The 22133-nt window shown below is 40.7% G+C and overlaps 1 protein-coding gene across 2 annotated transcripts in view; it reads left to right on the top strand.

Annotated features, from left to right (window-relative positions):
* Positions 1 to 22133, top strand: part of CDIN1 (CDAN1 interacting nuclease 1) — a 228768-nt gene that overhangs the window by 104676 nt on the left and 101959 nt on the right. For both annotated transcript variants that reach the window (XM_075193261.1, XM_075193262.1), the window contains 2 exons: positions 18815 to 18894; positions 20133 to 20182. In XM_075193261.1, the coding sequence (XP_075049362.1) occupies positions 18815 to 18894; positions 20133 to 20182 (130 nt within the window). The remainder of the gene's footprint in view (positions 1 to 18814; positions 18895 to 20132; positions 20183 to 22133) is intronic.

Below are 22133 nucleotides of genomic sequence, written 5' to 3'. Positions count from 1 at the left end.
GTAAATATACCCCCTACAATCTATCCTCTCATTTCAAGAGAAAGTGGCTAAATAAACTGCTGTCTAGGGGTTTAGGGTTAATATAGCTATTACGAGCTATTCTCTGAATAGCTTCCCATGATCTTTTTTATAGAATCAAAAATGTTGTATTAAGGTTTTTATCTTTAATTGGAAGGTAGTGAACCTCCATTTATGACACACCTTAGTTTTGCACCAGTGCGTCTATATGGTATGCCTAGCACACTTCAAGATGCTCATGTATTCTCAAGAGATGCATCTGCAAACTAGAAGTGTTCCTAGATTTGCTGGGAGGCAGACAAATCTCAAGAGGTGTACTGCAATAGTGTAGACCTCACATCAAGGTCCAATTTCCAAACATTTTAGTACCACTGCTCAGCTTAGCGTTGTTTATAGCTTAAATCATGTGAGTGACAGGACAATTGAATTTATTACATGTCTCTTTTGTGTGATTAACCCTTTATTTAGTATTATTACATTGGGCAAAGCGTGCCTGTAAATGCTTTTCTCCACTGAAGTACAATTAATAGGGACAATTGGTATCATTAAAAGTGTTTGATGAGTGCTAGGGGTAGATTTATCAAACCTTCTAAAAAGGAAAGGCAGAGGTGTTGCCCATAGCAACCAATTGGATTCTAGCATTTATCTAGTACATTCTAGAAAATGATAGCTAGAATCTGATTGGTTGCTGTGGGCACCACCTCCACTTTCATTTTTAGAAAGTTTCATAAATCTAGCCCCAAACCGCTTCCAGCTGTGAGCTGGTGCTAAATTCAATGGTATCTCATTAATTAGCTAGAAACGTCCAACTCTGACACAAATTCCTGTTCCTTTATAATTACCTCTATCTTGTTTCCCAAAGGTAGGCACATTGTCAGGTATATATGTGTATCTACCCAAAACAGTGAGCACAGCTCCCACAAACAGTAGTTAGGTCCAGTGTCGGACTGGGGCATGAAGGGCCCACCGGGGGACTGCAACGCTAGGGGCCCACCAGAGGGGGTGTGGCCAGCCATCATAGAGGCGAGACCAGACACTAAAGGGAGAGTGGTCAGCCCACGAAGGACAGCTAGCACCATAGTGTAGTATATAAAGAATGTAGTGTGCTCATCCTTCTCTTTTAAAACGACAGGCTGACTGCGCACTTAGTTACTAACCTGCTCATGCTCCTCTGGGCGGTTGGATATCCGGAACTCCTACTCTCATCTGCCCTGCTCAAAGTGAAAAACACACTACCGCGCAGGTTCAGAGAGCCCAGACGCGACTCTCTACACCTGTGTGGTAGTGTGTTTAACGGGAGTGTTTGGCAAAAACGGGGAGGGGGAGGAGTTGCGCTCTACCCCTACTGTTGCAAGAGCAGCATTAACACAGGTTATCCCTCTCTACGAACTAATAATATACTGAAAGTTAAGCGCTCATTGACTTATGTATTATTCCAAGTGTAATGCTAATAATAAAATTTGTATTCTTTTATCTTGAATACAATTTGTATTTTTCTATATCTTGTATTAGGCTGTGAGCAAGAGGCTTGGTTCAATTAGTGGGATAACATTTAATGTTAGTTTTATCACAATTTATTGAATCCTGGTTAAAATACATAAAAATACATTAATATAGACAAATAAAATACTCCAATTAAACTACAGTATCTATATTATGAGGCATTGATTTCTATATACATACATATGGTATGGCATCAATTGAACATACATAAAAAATCAGACAACCCTAGGTATATAGACCTGGACTAGTCTAGCTACTGGGAGGCAAATGGCAGTGGGTATAAATGCTGCATTGATCCAGATATAACACAGTCACTGATATCTCAATAAAATAATGTTCATAGCATACAAGTCCAGTAGATGGTATTTGGTATTTCTTTAAGTCTCTGCTAGTGCAATATAAATGTTCAGATCACTGTCCACATATATCACATGGTTATTGCTGCGATGCTTTCAAATTTAACTTTGTTTACTTGCAGTTTCGATGTATATAGAGATGGTGGCCGGGTAACCAGTGTGCTGAAATCAGAGGATGTTTCTCGTGGTCTGTGCTCGTTACTGTTGGAGAGGAAGGTGCCTGCGTTCCACTGTGGAACGCATCTGTCCCTTCCTGTTCTCGCGTATGTCCAAAAGATGAATTGTATGCAAGTTGGGAGTCAGCTGTTTTCTTAGCTCCTCCTTAACAACAGAGGGGGCGTGGCTATAATGTGGCGGGGCCTACCGGTGGATAGCCCTGCTGCCCTGCAGGCCAGTCCGAGCCTGGTTAGGTCTGAAACGCAGCACAACAGCAATAACTTAGATCCCTTTTTGGGCTCCCTTCATTGCCCATAGCAGTGTGTCAGATGCATCAGTGAATCCAGACCTCATTCTGACCATGCATGGATTACCAAATTTTTACTGGCCCTTTAAATATATTACTATACTGGAAACGTACACTGCTGAATTAAAACAACTGCAAAAAAATATATGCTCCTTTCAAAAGTGTTGAACCTGCTGTTTAGGTTTAAATTTGGGCCAAGCCATATTCTCATTTCTATAACTTCAATCCCATTTAAAAATGTGATTGTTCAAAAGCCCATTTTAAAAAGTTGTCAATGTGGCACAGTGGTCAGCATTGCTTTTTTAAGTCATTGGGGCACCACTTTTTACCTGTTTCGTAAGAGAATATCTTACACTGAAGAATATAAGTACAGCTGAAATTCAAGTTTCCTTTTATCACATACTTTTACAGAACAGGGTGTCCATATTGCTATCTATTTATGATGCAAATTCGTTACCCATTGGAGTTTACTAAATTGTAGTTTTAAATGAATACTGCAGTCAAGTGAGATAACCAACAAACTGATGAGATTTCATTAAAACTCATCACAGATTGTCACTTTTTAGTTTCAAAGTGGTTTGTCTTTTCTGGGTGTCTGTGATTGGATGATTCCTGTCAGATACATGGACAGACTTCTGTTTAGCTTCAAATACAAAAGTGTAGGACAAACAGATCCCCACAGTTGAAAGTGCCTTGCTCCTTAATAATGATTCACATTTTGCATCAGTTAATAAAGTAAATGTGACTTACCTGTATATGTACATATATATATACATGTACACTATATGGACAGAAGTATTTGGCCACACCTGTTAATTATTGAATTGAGGTGTTTCAATCAGACCCGTTGCCAGAGGTATATATGATCAAGCACCTAGCCATGCAGTCTCCATTTGCAAACATTTGTGATCCAAAATGGGTTGTTCTGAAGAGCTCAATGACTTCAAGCGTGGTACTGTGATAGGATGCCACCTTCGCAATAAGAAGGTTCGTGAAATTTTATCTCTGCTGGATATTCCACAGTCAACAGTAAGTGATATTATTAGAAAGTGGAAGGATTTAGGAACAACAGCAACTCGACCACGAAGCGGAGGACCACGTAAAAGAGCAGAGTGGGGTCAACAACTGCTAAGGCGCATGGTGCGTATAAGTCGCCAACGCCCTGTTGATTCCATAGCTGAAGAGTTCCAAACTTCTACTGGCATTAATGTAAGCATAAAAACTGCTTAATGGAATGGGTTTCCTTTGCCGAGCAGCTGCACGCAAGCCTCACATCACCAAGACCAATGCCAAGCATCAGATGGAGTGGTGTAAAGCACACCGACACTGGACTGTGGAGCAGTGGAAACATGTTCTGGAGTGATGATTCATGCTTCTCTCTTGGCAGTCAGATGGGCGAGTGTGGGCTTGGTGGATGCCAGGAGAACGTTACCTGCCTGACTGCTTTATGCCAATTGTGAAGTTTGGTGGAGGAGGGATAATGGTATGGGGCTGTTTTTCAAGGTTTGGGCTAGGCCCCTTATCTCCAGTGAAGGGCAATCTTAATGCTTCAGCATGTCAAGTCATTTTGGACAATGCTTCCAACTTTGTGACAACAGTTTGGGGAAGGCCCTTTTCTATTCCAACATGACTGTGCCCCAGTGCACAAAGCAAGGATTACAAAGACATGGTTTGATGAGTCCGGTGTGGAAGAACTTGACTGGCCTGCACAGGTCCTTGGGGTGAACTGGAACAGAGATTGCGAGCTAGGTCTTCTCGTCCAACATCAGTGCCTGACCTCAAAAATGCTCTACAGAATGAATGGGCACAAATTCCCACAAAAGCACTCAAACATCTTATGGAAAGCCTTCTAAGAAGAGTGGAAGCTGTTATCGCTTCAAAAGGGGCACCAACTCTATATTAAAGTATATGTATTATAATACAATGTTATTACAGTCCCTGTTGGTATAATGGTTAAGTGTCTGGATATTTTGTCTATATAGTGTATTTCTTCTATGCCATCATTTTCTCCTGTTGTCTGCCTCAGCTTGATGATTGCTTGCACTATTTGGCCAATGCCCAGTCTTATGACATATATACATTTGATGTTGCTTACAATCCTGCGGCTTCCAGCTCCAGTGACCCATATGATAATTAATTGGTGGCCTAAGCTTGTATTAGTATATGTGCTGAGAGCCAGACAAATCTGGGGGCATACAATAAGTAAATTTATGTTATAACAATAACCTGTATTTAGCTATACATTGTCTAGTACAGTGATTCCCAAACTGTGTGCCGTGGCTCCCTGGGGTGCCTCAGCGATCTCACAGGGGTGCCTCGACCAGGGCAATTGTGTGCCGTGGCACCCTGGGGTGCCTCAGCGATCTCACAGGGGTGCCTCGACCAGGGCAACTGTGTGCCGTGGCACCCTGGGGTGCCGCAGCGATCTCACGGGTGCCTCGACCAGGGCAACTAAGTGCCGTGGCTCCCTGGGGTGCCGCGGCGATCTCACAGGGGTGCCTCGGCCAGGGCTGTTTGCAAGCAAGGGAGGGGACTTCTTGGTAAATATTTTGGCTTAGGGGTGCCTTGAAAAAATGATGGAGGCCCTCAGGGTGCCTCGAACTGAGAAAGTTTGGGATCCACTGGTCTAGTATAAAGACATTTGTTTCCCATAGTTTTGAAATGAATGCAATTAAAAATATTGATCTGTCAAGGAAAATAATTTCCATATGTAATTTACCCTGAGCTAAATTATCCTTCTTGTTATATCAACAATTGGCTGTAACTTACAATCAACTTTGTGAATATGTTGAAAATAAGGCAGTGATGATTTCGTAATTATTGTTTAATGTAGGTATGGGACATATTATCTGCAATGTTTGGGAGCACAATGTCTAATACATATTTAAAATTTAAAAATGACCCTTATCTTAACCCTACACTGCTCCAGTCCTCATGACATTGCGTAGCAGGACTCTAGAGTCACAACATTGCATGTTTTATGAACTCTTAGGAGGGGGTTCAATTCTTAGTGTTGTGCTGCCGGACATCACTGCAAATTAACGTTTATTATGGTAAGGAATCTCCGTTCATTTTCTTGCGCACTTCTATGGGGTGTGAGGAATAATGAACGGACCATGATCCATCGCTCAGAATTGAATTTCCCCCTTAGTATAATGGCATTTCATATACTTCTCTTCAATAAATATCAATAATTGATTGAGATTAGAATATATAGCAAGAATTCCTTGAAATGTTTAGAAAACTGGAAGGGAGGCATTCAGAAGAGGACACTTATAATTAAGGCGTTATTTCACTACTGAAAGTCTATTTTTTTTATCTGTCTTTATATAGCATTTTTTTTTAAACCTCAATAAATGCATCAAATGTTTGGTTTAATATGATTTCAAATGTGCAAAAATGCTGTGAATTACACTGCCTACATATATATATATAGAATGCATTAAGACAAAATGTGATGGTTGTCTATGCATTATGTCTGTCAAATAGTTACTGGCAAGTGGTTTCTTGGCATTAAATACATTTTAAAATGTAGAAGATTGTAACCATTTTTTAAATTTGGCCAGCAAGCTTATTCAAGGAACTTGTACATTAGAATAACTTGGTGGCATGGTTTACCTTGATCAACTTGGTATTATATATACCCTTGTTTTATACATGCATTTTAATTCCATGTAATGATTACGTAAAGGTAGTTAATGTGACTATGCTTTGTTTGTGTGGTCATTAGTCCACCGTTGTGCTGGACAGGAAGCCTGGTTACAGATTTCTTTGGCTTGGGCCTTCTCAGACATCCTCCCCATGAGTCAAAAGCGTCATTTTTCTCAAACCTGGACTTCTGAAACGTCTTTGTATGAATTTAATTCTATTTGAAAATCTCCCAATTATTACTCAGTAAAACCATTTTATTATTTAAGTATTTAAGGCAGGGTTTCCCAAACCCAGTCCTCAGGGCTCCCTAACAGTGCAGGTTTTCCATATCTCCTTGCTGGAGCACAGGTGTATTCACATGTGATCCAGAAAACCTGCCCAAAATTTAAATGATGAGATATGAACCATGTAAGGGAAATACATTGTTTATTTTTATTAACCTGTTATTCCATTTTTCAGATTGTCTTAATCACATCAGTCACTGCCACAGTAGAGCTTACAGTAAAAATTCTCTACCATATAAATGCACACTAACAGTAATTTATCAGTATGTTATTGCACTGTGGGTGGAAACTGGAGTACAAACACTGGGGAAACCCATAAAAACAATGGGAGAACATACAAACGCCACACAGATAGTGCTCTAGTTGGGACCCCCATTGTGAGGCAGCAATGCTAACCACTGTGGCACTGAAGCTTGCAAACTACTTGTGGATTGGCCCTCTGTTGTGGGAACTTGATGAGATCATTGGTGAGGAATCCCCATAATTTAAATAAAAGGAGGTAAAGTAAATTTCCAAATATTAACCATAAAGGGGGAATTAGACTTTAGGAAATGTGCTGCCACGTTTATATAGTTAGACAGATATATACCAGCCCATTCCATTCAGCAAAATGGCCATACAGGCAGCACGGTGGCTTAGTGGTTAGCACCTCTGCCTCACAGCACTGGGGTCATGAGTTCAATTCCCAATCATGGCCTTATCTGTGAGGAGTTTGTATGTTCTCCCCGGTGGGCCTCCCACACACTAAAAACATATTTATAGGTTAATTGGCTGCTAACAAATTGACCCAATTGTGTGTGTGTGTGTGTGTGTGTGTGTGTGTGTGTTAGCGAATATAGATTGTAAACTCCAATGGGGCAGGGACTGATGTGAATAAGTTCTCTGTCTGTACAGCGCTGCGGAATTAGTGGTGCTATATAAATAAATGATGATAGGGCGTAGTGTTTTGCAGATTGGCCCTTTTTGTATTATCGATAATTGAATAAATTCTTGAATTTCAGCTCTAAAATTTCTGTGTTGGCCCCAACACACACACTCTCACTCACTTACACACACACACACACACACACACACACTCTCACTCACTTACACACACACACACACACACACGTAGAATCTGACACAATAACAGGGGAGATGAATCTGAGTATATTGCATAACTTGACTTTAGAAGTTTGTGGTACAAATCCATAATGACGCCTGGGTAATAAGGCAGTCAATGTAACAGTGTAGAGAACTGGTTTGGGGATACAGAATGAAACAAATGCTATCATCACTCTAGGTGGTTTTACACTAGTGAATCACTCTTTTACAAATTTGGCTTGAATCAATTCTCCGTATTTCCCAGTAACTGTAACGATACTTACCTTTCCTCCGCTCCCCCGCCGCTCCGTCGGACCCGGAAGCCGCACTTCCGGGTTCGGCGGTCACACGACCGCCAGACCTGGGCGGGGAATTAAAATCTGGACTTCCTATTTAAACAGCGCTCTGACACTCTAGAAGTGTCAGAGCAACTTACCTGTTCCTGGCTCCTGATTCCTGTGTCTTCCTGGTCTCAGCTCCTTGTGTGTATTGATCTCCTGTGTACCGACCCGGCTTGCTGACCTCCCTGATTGCCTGTGCTCCTGACCCGGATTGTCTGACGCTCTTTCCTCTACACGTTTATCTGCCATCTCTGTGTACGGATCCGGCTAGCTGACTTTGCATCTGTTCTGGTGACCCGTGTACCGACCCGGTTTGATTGACTCTGAGATTGTCTCCCGTATCTGTCTGCATTGCCTACCTGTGTACCAACCCGGCCTGTCCGACTATTCTCATCCTGCTCCTATTCCGCTGTACTACATCTTGAGGCAAACCTGAGGACCGCGACCTGCGACTCCTGGCAGCAAAGCCCATCCCGCCTTGCGGCGGTTCTTGGTGAATACCGGGGAGATCGTTAGACTCCGCGCCTCAGGTAAGCCAGCGCTAATCAAGATTAGTAGTATATCCAGTAATCCGTTACAGTAACTAAGGAGTTGACATAAAGTAATGCCTATGCTCTGAGATGTTTATAGTAGGAAATCAAAGACTTCACACTTTCAGCCTCAGAATATGTAGCACTGTTTATAGTGAAGTTTGCAGAGGTAGTGGCTATCTTATTTTGTTTCCATAACTGCGTTGATTTTTTTTTTAGCAGACATATATGTAGGAACTAATGATCTGAAAATGTGGTCTTTTTAATTTCAAAAATGTCAATATATGTGCACCACCAACGTAAATGTACTGTAGTTTCATTTGGTGTGAGACTAGAGAAATACATTTTCAGAACTGTCCCGTGATGTATTCATCTTGATCTGCATTTGACCACAAAATTGTGTGCGTTTTACCGTCAGAATTTGGCTTTGTGTTTCCTGTGTCAGTCCTATTCCAACCATACCACACCATGCAGAATGAAGTGACCGTTATCAAACTAAAATAAGCCCAACAGTCAGTTTCAAGACCAGCGGTTAAGGCCCACTTGATAATCTATTGCATATTGCTATTAAGCAATAACCAAAGGAATTCAAAGTTATATACAATGGGGGGAATTCAGTTGGCCGCGGTACTTTTTCAAGTAAAGCGGCCTGCGCACAATTACAGTTATTACAGTAATAGTGCGTGTAAATTCCGTTATTAAGGTAGTTTTAACGCCGACTTTTTGCTCTCAGCTCCCTGAGCTACGAGCAGAAAGCCGGGTTAATATTACCGTAATAACGGTAATAGTTTTTATGCGGCGGTACTTCGGGGGGATTGAATTCCACCAATCTGTATGCAATTGTTTGCAACTTAGAATGTAAACACAAATTATTACCAATTAGGCTACACAAACACTAAGGTTGTAAAAAGCTTGTTCTGTTTGACCAATTCAGGCGAACTTTGGCTGAAGATTCACAAATGACTGCAGTTTTTATTCTCTTTACGAACCCTAACAGCAACTTATCCACCTAAGTACATATAAGAGTTATTATTATTATTGTCACATGTTAGAGTCCAATAAATCGTCTATGAAATTATAGAGCCCTAAATGCCAGTGTTATTCACCCCAACATGGCAATTGCTGTAATCTAGTTCAGTACAATTGCCTTAAGGAGAGGCAACAACGCAGCAATTGTTGTATTATGGCCTAGGTATCCAGCTGGGGTAAATGTATCAAGCTCGAGTTTCAGCGGGTTTGAAAAGTGGAGATGTTGCCTATAACAACCAATCAGATTCTAGATGTCATTTTGTAGAATATAATAAATACACGACAGCTAGAATCTGATTGGTTGCTATAGGCAACATCTATACTTTTCAAATGCGCCAGAAACTCACAGCTTGATAAATGTACCCCCAAGGGTAGGTCATATAGGTACAAGAGGTACTTCAGTCTGTTAATTACAGCCCAAAATAGCATTAAGTTGCTAATTAATTAAACATGCCAACTAATCACAAAGGGTGTTTTTTAAAAAATATAATGGAGTTTCTTGGTATAAAATTACTCAACTTAGTGGGTACATTGACTAAATGTGCACATATTAAAGTATGCTTAGTTTAAACAAACCTACTTTAGGAGTACTTGAAAAACATTTGCTATCACACAGGACGTATATGTTAAAATAATCGCTGTTCTAATGTAATTGGCATTGGCTCTCCCGGATAAGAACTTGTGACATAGGTGTCTGTCTCACCCTATGTTGCATTTTTCCCTATTTTCTAGAAAGGAGAGCAATACTTGCTATGTAAAGATTGCTATTTACAATTCCAAATGCTCACATGGACCTTGGCACAGCTTCTAGGATTATTTCTTTTAAATGTTTCAAAATTGGTTTTCCAAGTACCCATGAGAATGCTCAGTCAAATTACAGCAACATTTCTACAAAACCTGTAATTCAAAGCAAATCACACACTTATGCTTATGTAGAAATAAATAGCTGGTTATTTGAACATGTTGGTTTGTCAAGGTAAATATGCATTTTTGTTCTGATGGCCCTATCAGTCTTCACTTTCTAATAGGATTGACATCTTTGTAGAAAAGATAGAAACCCTACTGGGCATGTAATGTAAATGTTGCACATGAAAGACATAATTTGTAACTCCTTCATTTTAATTTTGTGGATGCTACTTTACAGAGACAATGATATTGACTTGTCTGAGGGGCAGGAAGATTTGTGAAAACTGGAATAGGAGACATAATAGGTGGAAACCCTACTCATGGCTGCTGTTAATACTACAGCATATTTCAGTAGAAAAATGACATGAATATTAACCTACTGCAGGGTTTGAACAGCTCTCCAGCTATTGAGGAACTGCAAGTCCCAGTTGTCTATGCAGGGACAACAGCTGTAGAGGTTGTGTTCGCCTGGCCTAGTAGTTAATGATGAGATCTCTGGAAGCTACTGATAAAGCCAGGATTGTGTACATTTCTAAGAACTGGTGGATTGGAGTAAGTGGTAGAACCCATAGCAGCCAATCGGATGTTTGCTTCCTTTTCCTAAACTGCACTAGGAACGTGACTGTTTGGTTGCTGTGTGTTACAGCACATTTTCCTGTGCGCTACTTTTCTGAAATATCCCCCTGTATATGTGATGAATGTGCTGGAGACAAAGAGGGGAAATATACAATATACTGTGTCACATTCTGTACATTTTAATGATAAAATATCATATTGAAAAAATAGAAAAGGTGATAAAATCCCAGATCGAGCCAGTGCCGTAGTGAGACTGTGCAGGACCTTTTTGTTAGTGGTTTTCTTGCATTTTTGTTTACATGTAAAACGAGTGACTGTGTCTTCAGTAACATGGATGAATGGCAAAAGGACCCTCCTTTTTCACACTTATGTTTTTCTATGGCTTTGTGAAAGTCTTCATGAGTTCGTAAAATGAAAATAACCCCTCCCCCCCTCCACAAAAAAATGGAAATACAGGTATTCAATGTTTTATCCCGTATGGCTGAGACTAGATTATGTTTACACCGGTCTTACCCTACAGTGCCCTTGACATTCCCTTCCTCCCTGCAATTTTTGCAACAGAATCACTATGCACACATTTGGGATACAAAATGTTTCAAACCCTAAATCGGGCCCTACATTGGTAGATCAATAAGGTCAAAGTAACTAATCAGTAGCTTGTAATGGTCAGAGTAGAATTATTCAGGCTTGGAATGTTACTTCTCCTTACACTCTTTGTAAAATGTGGTTCTCTGCAAAGAATATGCTCTGTGTTGGATAGAGTTTATTGAATGCAAGTCATCTACAATAAAAACTCAAGCATACATTTAGGTGTTGCCTAATACAGCTGATTTTGTACCACATCTGTATGACTCAGGCTACCTCACCGCCTTTGCCCTTTCGTTTCCGCAACATGCGACAAACTGTAGCCATACTTGTCAGTGTCATTCCATTCTGTGGGGTAAAGCTGCTAAAGGCTAAACCCACGGCTGATTGACAGGGGACCATTACATTAAAAAAACATTCAAATGATTACAAAAACAATTCTCCCATTTTGCTAGAATACACACAAACCCTGTTACAGTCACTTGTCTTCAGAGACCATATAATTAATTGATTACCTGGTTACAATTTGTGTTTTTATTGAGTTCATAATAAATACATCTTTGTGTGAGAGTTTCCACGGTTGGTAAGTTAATTTCCAAAGAAGAGGTTCATCATGAAGGTAAAAGAACATTTAAAGTAAAATTGGGAAAAGGTTATTGAAAACCACCTATCTGTGGAAGGATATAACAATATTTCAAAGACTTAATATCCCCCTGGGCACTGTCAAGTCCATCACAAAGAAATGGAAAGAATATAGCACCACTGTGAATTTGTCTCACACACCACTCTCCAAAGCTGAGCCCAGTGGAGCTAGGCCGGACATCAAGAGGCCTATGGCATCTGACAGCGATACAGTATTCCTTGGCAGAAATGGGGACAATGGCAAAGTCACTTCACAAATCTACGCTTTATGAGAGTAGAAAAAAAGAAAACCATTGTTGAGGAAAACTGCCATGAAATCGCACGTAGTAGAAGAAGAGTCTAGGGTTGCTTTAATAACTGGACTTGAGTGTGTATATTTCAGCTGGACAAGGACCCAAAGAATACAACAATATCCACAATAAAGCAACAATCATCATTATCCAGGAGTAGCCCAGTCAAAGCCAAGACCTCAATCCCATGAAGAATCTATAGATTGATTTATAAATTGCTGTTTGCCAACAGTCTAGCATCCTATCTAATGAAATGTAGGCAGAAATTCCATAGAAGAATAGGCAAAGTTTGCACTGTCTGGATATGCAAGACTTTTAGGGGCATATTCAATTGTTGGCATTACAGCCAAAATTAACGCGCCCCGTGCACTATTACCGTCATCACGTGCGCGTAAATACCGGTATTACGGTACTTTACTTGCTGAAATCCGGCTTACTATTACCGTAATACCGGTAATAGTTTTTCCGCGTCAGAAACCGCGGACAATTGAATATGCCTCTAAGGGACCCAAATAGACTCACAACTGAATTGCCACTAAAGGAGCGTCTACAAAGTATTAAAAGGGGGGTGAATTAAGTTTTCAATTATTAGCTGTTGCTTTTATTTGTAATTAATAAATAATAACTTTACAGTTTTATTTTTATTTGACATAACCGAGTATTTTCTGTTGATCAGTTGCAGGAATTCCTGAATAAATCAACAAATGAATGTTTACCATAGAGCTCAATGATCTCTGTAATGAAAGACATTCTATTTGTATCAGTTATGAGGTGGGGTAAAACACGCCGGTGTTTCCAAGGGCGTAGAGATATTGAATAGGTACTTAAAATTAGGTATTAAAGTAAAAAGTGGGATGCTTTGGGGGGAATTCAATTACAGGCGATGTGGCGCATGGACATCGCGCTGTGCACATTGCTGGTGATTACAGTAGAAATCTCCACTCATTTAGAGTTGTGAGGAAAAATGAGTGGAGAGTTCTATCAAATCTCATGGATGTTCAGGAGATACTTTGCAGCTAATTAAATTCCCCCCTGTTTGAAAATATTTGCAAAGCCATCTACTAGAAGAATGGATCATATTTACTACTAAAGAGATTGTAAGCACAGAACAAAATATAAATACATATTTTAGGATGGTAAAAAAAAACACTTGTAGACAAATGTGTTAATAGATCTATATTTAAAAACTTATGTGTGTTCTTATAAAAACAGGTAAATATGCTCCCATGTGTGTCTAGTGTAGATAAGAGTATTTGGTGGCATGCGGACAGCAGTCAGTGATAGCTGTACTTTAGATCAGCTCTGTGCCTTCCTCCCACATAATCTTTATTTCAAATATATATGACAGCCAAGAGTTTGTGAAGCAGTGGGAAATTACAGAGTAGTGACGAGAAGTGTCAGCACACCAGGTACATGGTTGTGCCAAAGATTTCTTATTTGTGAACATGCGGAATTAGTGTCCTGGCTCTGTGTGCAGCAGTGAGCACGATGCCAAAGAATCAGGAAGCTCTGAGCTGGTTGAGGACTTCAAGCAAAGGGTGGAAGGGTGTATCAACAATCATAAGATGGTCAGGAACACACTGATGACCATGCAGCACATTCACACACTATTCGACACTAGATTTTAGAAGCATAAGAGCACAGGGAAGGCTTTGATGCCATTAACTCGGCACCTAAATCACATGCCCATGCTGCATTAAATAGAAAGCCTTCTCCAGAACCAAAATGAGTGATGGTTAATATTGTAAGAGAACAGTCAGGTTCCAGCACTTCTCTATATAGATTTCCAGAATGACAAGTTAATTTTTAATGTTTATCCTGAATCCAGCATTACTACACCACCGATAGCTGCATAAAAATGCCACTTGGCTGCCGACAGTGTCTGACTAAGGCATGAAGGGCCCATCGGGGAAACCAATGACGAGGTCCCACCCAATACCATGTAGCGGGTGTTGAGGAGCCTGGTGCTCTTAAGACATTTATTATCATTTTAGACAAATACACAGGCAAAACTGTGTGCACTACTGATGTATGTAGTTCTGCCTTCACGAGCAGTACAGTGTGAAGCGGGGAAGACTGTCCTGCTCTCTCCTACCTGTCTTGTCACTTTCACCACCTGTGGATGCTGGTTTCTTTAGATCAATTGCTGCTTGTCTGGATACTTGGATGCCCTATTGGAAAAAATATAGATTGGCGGTTCCCAAAGTGTGCGCCGCGGCTCCCAGGGGTGCCGCGGTGCTGTCACTGGGGTGCCGCGAGCCAGACATAAAAAAAGGAGAAGACAGAAACTTACCAATCAGCGCGGCGCCGGGACCCAGCAGCCTCCTCCCTCCCACAGCAGCTTGTCACTGACGTCTATATTCAGTGACAGCTGCGGGAGAGAGGAGGCTGCTGGGTCCCGGCGCCGCGCTGATTGGTAAGTTTCTGTCTTCTCTTTTTTTTATGTCTGGCGTGGGGCAGAGTGAAAAGGATGGTGGCAGCGGAGGGGGACAGTGTGGAAGCAGAGGGGGACAGTGTGGCAGCGGAGGGGGACAGTGTGGCAGCGGAGGGGGACAGTGTGGCAGCTGAGGGGGACAGTGTGGCAGCGGAGGGGGACAGTGTGGCAGCAGAGGGGGACAGTGTGGCAGCGGAGGGGGACAAAAGATAGCGGAGGGGGACAGCGTGACAGCGGAGGGGGACAGCGTGACAGCAGAGGGGGGCAGCGTGACAGAGGGCTGCAGAGGGGGCAGTGTGCCTGGGGGTAGAGGAGGGGGACAGCGTGGCAGAGGTGGGGACAGCGTGACAGAGGGCAGAGGAGGGGGACAGCGTGACAGAGGGCAGAGGAGGGGGGACAGCGTGACAGAGGGCAGAGGAGGGGACAGCGTGACAGAGGGGGCAGAGTGCCTGGATGCAGAGGGGGCAGAGTGTCCCTGGATGCAGAGGGGGCAGTGTCTCTGGATGCAGAGGGGCATTTTTGCATACAACTAAATAAGTATTTTTGTCGTGACATAAATACTTATTACAATTTTTTGACCCAACTACTTCTAAAAGAGGACTGCTCAGTAATTATTTTGGAGGGGTGCCTTGAAAAAATTTGGAGACTCTAAGGGTGCCGTGAACTGCAAAAGTTTGTGAACCACTGATATAGATACATGAAATTTAGAAAACTCCAACCATCCCCGGCATTAAATCAACAGTCAATTTAATAATTAGCTCTTTCTCTAGCCCCAACATTAAAGTAATAGCACTCACATTTGATAAATAGATCTATTTCCGTCCAACCAACCTCAACATTAAATTAATAGTATTCCCATTTAATAAATAAACCTATTACCCTCCAATCAGCTCCAGTAATAAATTATTATCATTTATGTTTAATACAACCATTTCCCACAACTATTCCCTGCATTAAATAATAAATATTCACATTTAATAAATAGCACTCCTCCCTAAACTCAGCCCCACATTCAATTATAGACCCAAACCACCCCAGCATTACTTTAAAGGTCCCGTCATCCCATCTTAATAGTAGGCCCCAGCAATAAATTAAATTGCACCACTATCACCCTACAAATAAAATAGCATCCATTCATCATCATCATCATCATTTATTTATATAGCGCCACTAATTTCGCAGCGCTGTACAGAGAACTCACTCACATCAGTCCCTGCCCCATTGGGACTTACAGTCCATTAAGTAATTAGCCCCCACCTAAGCTCCACCATTAAAGTAATAGCCTACCTTCCACCCTTGTACTATTAAGACAGCCCCCCCATTCCCTAACGCATTATAGCAGCCCACCCCACCATAGTTTTCTCTGTGCAGTCCCCCTCTCCCTATAGCGTAGCATTGTCAGTCCCCCTCCCATAGCATAGTATAGCACCCACCTCCCTCCCTATAGTTTAGTATAGATAGGCAGCACCCCCCTGACTTACCTTTAGTTGAGCTAGCCGGGTTCGCTCCTCAGATCAGACAGACAGGAAGTGAAGTGAGACTTCCTGTCTACCGCACAGCACTTTGGGACCCTATATAGCAGTGTTTTTGAGCACCCCAGCGATCGCGCCCCCCCCTCCCCACCCTGCGTAAAAAATATAAATGAAAAAAAAAAAACACCTGCTCACTGATCCGCCCCACCAACAAGGGGGGCGAGGCTATCACAGATGGGGGCCCACCAGGGAATTCCCCAGCACCCCGACGGGCTAGTCTGACGCTGGCTGCTGATAATGCTTCTGCCTTTCAGTAGCTATACACACTTTAGCCACCAACAGCTACAAATGTTTTTCCACCACCTAATATATAAATTGTTCCCCATACCTAGTTTGAAAGCTCATTTGGGTACAGTAATTTTGAGCATCTGTTTCATGTAATTCTATGCAATGTATTTGTATTGTGATCCCCTCAGTGTACAGTACTGTGTAATACGTTGGCTCTTTATAAATAAATAAGAAAGCATATTGTATATTTTCTGCATTCCTTGTAAATTCCTCTTTTTTTACTGGGGTAGAAGAGACATATTAATGATTTAAAAAAACAGTTATGAAAGTTTAATTAAACTTCAAAATACAAATTCACTCACAGTAATCTTTGTAGATGACTAAAGAAAATATGAGAGATGTGAGAGTGTCTTCTTTACTGGCAACTTATTAGCTTAATGAGTTAGGCATTAGAAATATTATATCATGTTCTTCAAAAGATGTTTTACTCTGCAGATTGGGTCTTTGGTGTACAAATTATTTGCTTATGAAGTGCTTTCAGTTCTTGACCAATTAAAGCCTATAGTCCTCATACCATTTATCAAACAATTTCAGCACTTCTCGTTTTTTTCTTCTTGTATATAATGACGGTTACCAGTGTATGAAGTTTGGAGGAGGGGGAGGCACTCAAAGGTCTGGTTACTAGTATTTCAGAGGGGTGGGGGCTATGCTGTGGATCAGGCAAGTTCAGGGGCTGAACATATACATTTTAATATAGGGGTGGGGTATGCTGTACTTTTTTTAATCAAATAAAATATTAACATTTATTATATTATTAAAGCAATTATTCTACTCACGTAATGTAAATCACCTTTAAATTAAATGTATCTTCTTGAGAGTGAGCTCAAGCTATAAAGTGGTACATGCTGCCATATACAGTACTTACAGTCTGCATTTTGCATACTACAAACTTTACTGTGGCAAAAATATACGCTCATCCTTATTGTGTTTGGCCCTCCAACAGTCATGGATTTGGCAAGATTATTATTATCATTTATGTGTTGCAACAAAAATCCACAAAAATATATGTAGCCCAAGTAGAACTGAAAAGCGCATATAACAAATATATGTAGTAATACGAGAAGGGTAACATAAATCACATCATATTACAAAGGCCAATTCCCAGGTAATTACAAGGATGACAAGGATAGCCAAAGGTGAGGGAGACAACCAGAGAATGGCAGGGTCCTGCTCATCAGAGCTTACAATTAGGTGGTTGGTTAATCTGATGTAGGACAGGGACAATATTGTTATATTAAATATAGATTGTAAGCTTGCAAGCAGGGCCCTCGTACCTCTCTGTCTGTATGTATTACCCAGTATTGTCTTATAAATGTTTTTTCCCAAGTATAAAGCGCTACGTAATTTGCTGGAGCTATATAAATAAATGTTGATGATGATATTTAATACTGGGAAGGTACATATATTGTATATATGACCATTGCAATATTTTTACTACCATAAGAATATTATGCTCTCAAAGAAAGTAGCTATAGACCCTGTAGAAATAAAATCAGTGTTTCAGAAAAGTAATTACATGTTACTTATATGTTTTCCTTGTGTTTTGTGATTCCCTGGGTTGCTATTCTTCAATCATTAACAGAATAAAGCATAGTGATCTCTTACAGGGATGGAGAGATAGCCTATTTACCTTGGGAGATGACCTTGATACCCCCTGTACATCTTTCCAGAAGGAATTAGTGATTAGCTCAGGGCAGTATAAAGCAGGGCTTGTCCCAGGCTTAAGCAGGCCTGCCTTTGTTTTGTCTTTCATTCTCAACAGGTTACTGCAAGGAGGTCAACCAAGTACTGCTTCCCTCACATCACTGTTTTACCCGAATTACTAATAGGAACTGCTGGTTACCTGGTTATACTTTCTATCTTCTAAATGTAGAAATGTTCTCTACATTGGGCTGGTGTTGATGGAGCTGGATGCACAGCTGCTAATATTATTCAGTTATCTCCTACAAGTACACAATGTCCTTCATTTACTCCCAGATCACCAACCCACAGGCTAGGAGACCCTGTTCCTGACATTAATACCATGTATCGTGTCTTGTTCTACAGGATAGGAAGCCTTGTATAAATAAAAGACCATTTTTATAAGCACATTTTATTTGTTGAGTTGTGGCCTTTAAAGGCTTACTTGTGGCCCCCTGTCTCAATAAGAACTATCAGTGAATTGCATTTTAAATAATATCCGACATGCATACATAACATGCACCTGAGTTTTCCCCATTTGAAAACAAAAACTTTGACTACGCTGATATAAATGAATGTTCTTCATGTATAATGTATCTTTACATGCTACGTTTATTTTTCAGCCACAAAGCCCGTCTTGAACAGCATGCTGCGTGACCCATCCTTAATATCTAACCCTGTCCTTGCCAATCAGGTCCATCAGGTAATAACCTAGAACCAATCCAAGAAAAAGAAAATATCAACCTAATTTAATAAGAATTGCTATATAATAATGTTGAGGTAACAAAGCAGCCAAAATGCCCCTGGATCCCTCGCCTGAATACCGTGATCCATCTTTAAGTGCTGCAGTAACAACGTGTGATGCTATATGTCATATGTAGAACACTGATCTCTGGGTTGTTGTAATCTTCAGTGCTGCCTAGCTGCAGTATCTGGCATTGCAGAAGTTATCATGTGAATTTTTATTTCTGTACACATATAGATGACTGTTTACATTCTGTTTTTATCATTGTCCTTTTTTGTGCATATGTCTCAGATATTTTCTTTCTTTACATAGATTTTTTTCATGCAAGCTATTTATTTATATTGCTTTTATAGCACCACCTATTACACAGCGCTGAGCAAAGAATATCTGCCATTCACATAAGTCCATGCCTCCAATGGAGCTTACAGTCTAAACCTACGCATACAAAGACACACACACACACCGGTTAATTGGCTGCTGACAAAATTAACCCTACCAGTATGTTTTTGTAGTGTGGGAGGAAACCCACGCAAACAGTGGGAAAACATACAAACTCCACACAGATAAGGCCCTGGTTGGCTGTCAAACTCAACCCCTGCACTTTCATTTAAAACTGAGCCAATGGAGCAGTATGTTTGACTGCAGACAGGAGAAAGCTGTCAACACTGACTGAGTGAACCCATCCTAGCCATTCAGTCATCTAAGAGAGGAGTGCAACAAATGCAAGACTTGATTGGATGGCTGCAACATCCAATCAGGTGCCATATTTGCTACATACCTCCAGCTCAGGCATGCCTGGTGTTCTCTGCCACTCCACAGTTGTCTCACTGCTGGAATAACTGATTATGTGATAGGTGCTGTCCACAAATGGACAGCCCTTTCCACTTTAGTTTAAGTACACTTGGCTTAGAACGTTATAATTGCCAAACTTGATTGAGGAAGAAATACTAACAATCAACACCTTTCTGAGTTGATTTTGGTCTTTACAAAAAATACATTGTTCTTAAATTGAAAAGATAATACTGTACAAGTCAAAATTCTACATTAAAGCTATTTGTAATAACATAAATTTAAAGGTACAAACTTACATTTATTCACAGTAAATGGTGTTTAACTTGCACATTATATGATTGGGCAGTCTCAAAATATTTATGATTATACTAAACCGGTTTCTTTTTCTTTTTTTTTTCTTGCAGTGTATTATCAATGACTGCTGTAATGGACCATTGGTGGACTGCATCAAACAGTATCCTTTAAAGATTTACTCATCATCTAATCACAAACTTAACATGTTTGTTAGTGTAATTCTCTTCTGTAGTATATGTTGGATAATCACCCAACGGTGGAGAACCCAGGTGACCATTTAGGGGGTGCTGAGAAGAGGTGATGGTAACTGAAATGGAAAATATCTTAAGTCCCCTTCAGTTGAGGGAAATGATGTGGACCGGTTTTTTTTTTATTTATTTTTTAATCTGAAGATTTTAATTCACTGTAGCAGGTGCTTCTCCTCCAGTACTTATAGTGGGGTCCCATGTTTTGTGGCCGTGGAGTTCTACTTATCATTTGTAATATAGCTCATGCTTTTTATATTTGTGGCTCTGCAATATGCGCTGTGTAATATCTGTTGCTTGCCAGTTAATATTGCTCTCTCGCGCTTCAAGTTGCTTGTAACACAGGGATTTCCGCCACTTCAACGAAGAGACAAGTGTTTAGTATATTAGTTTGAAGTATTAATGCACTTCTTTCTTATGCCAAATATAGTACACCTTTGGTGACCCTGCCTAATGCTGTACACAGCCAACAAACTGCTAGCATTATATCTGCAGCTATTGGCAGCCAGGAATGAGTTATAATGGGTTGTAATGGCTTTGTGGTTTCAAGAAAAAAAATCAAGGCTGGTGAGGAAATAATTGATTAGCATTTGATAGAAACTATCAGGGAAATGCTTGATTGGCCTGTGGAGATATTGAGAAATATCATCCTTGCAATATGAAGTGGCATTACTCTGCAGGCTTTGACTTTGTGCATACTCAAGAGATTTATCTAAAGAAACTACATGTGACAGGCCATTAATAAATGTTTGTATTAATACTCTCTATATCACTAGTTGTAGAATGTAATAAGTGAGGCATGCAGGTTGCTTGCTGAAAACAAAAAGAAGTTACAGCCAATCAGGAGGCAGGCTGAAGTAGGAAATTATATAGTATGTAATTGTTCACCACAGGGAGCCAATGAAGGAAGGGAGAGAGGGCTTCAATTGGCTTACACACTCTATCCATGCAAGATAAAACACCTGTTGTAAAGCACTGCGACATGCAGTCTGGGAAACACACACAGCAACATTGCATTACAAATAAATTGCACATCTTTAAGTAATATAAATGAAGCCCTAAACTTTTAGCGCACCCCGCTGTAACCCTTTCATTGTCACAGTACGTAGATTCTCTAGGAGCACCTATCCTCTCCTAGATGGCTGCCCTATTGGAAGCTACGTGATGCGGTTTTAAAGCTACATACAGCTGAAAGTTTTCTTCCTCCTTGTCCCATACATAATATGAATTTTGTTTGTGTTTATTTTTTTCAGCATCTATTCTTTACTGTAATTTATGGGGAGTCCTTTTATCAAACCTTCAAGTCTCCCCTTAGACTCTACTTTTTTGTGATCTTTGGAACCTTCTTCCCTGCTCTTTGGCTACAGTGTAGCAAATGGTTTGTGCAATTTTTCAGCACACAACCACTTCCTAGTTTGCAATGGTAATTGTGCGTAGGGTGGAATTCTGTGCAACCTTTGATTGCCCCTTTAGTTTCCTTATTAACGCTGATAATGGTGATTACAAACCAGGGAGTGGTTGAGTTACTACAGGGGACTATAATATGAGAGAAGAGGTCAAGGCTAGAATAGCAGCAGGTAACAGGAACTACCTATGCTGTGCAGAAAGTCTTTATGACATGCAGCCTTAGTAGAAACCTAAAGCTGACCATCTACTGTTGGGTGGTGAGGCCTGTAGTGCCCTAGGGCTCAAAAGCCTGGACAATGACCACATATGATGAAGAACTCCTAAGGCGATGGGAGAGGAAGGTGTTGAGGACAATTTTAGGCTCTATACATGACTGGAAGCCTCTGGAGAATCAGAAGGAATGATAGATTGAGGGCTCTTTATAACAAACCACACACAGTGTCTGAAATAAGAGTAAAC

This window comes from Mixophyes fleayi, chromosome 12 (assembly GCF_038048845.1).
Source record: "Mixophyes fleayi isolate aMixFle1 chromosome 12, aMixFle1.hap1, whole genome shotgun sequence".
Taxonomy (NCBI): Eukaryota; Metazoa; Chordata; class Amphibia; order Anura; family Limnodynastidae; genus Mixophyes; species Mixophyes fleayi.
This window is presented reverse-complemented; position numbering and strand designations above follow the sequence as displayed.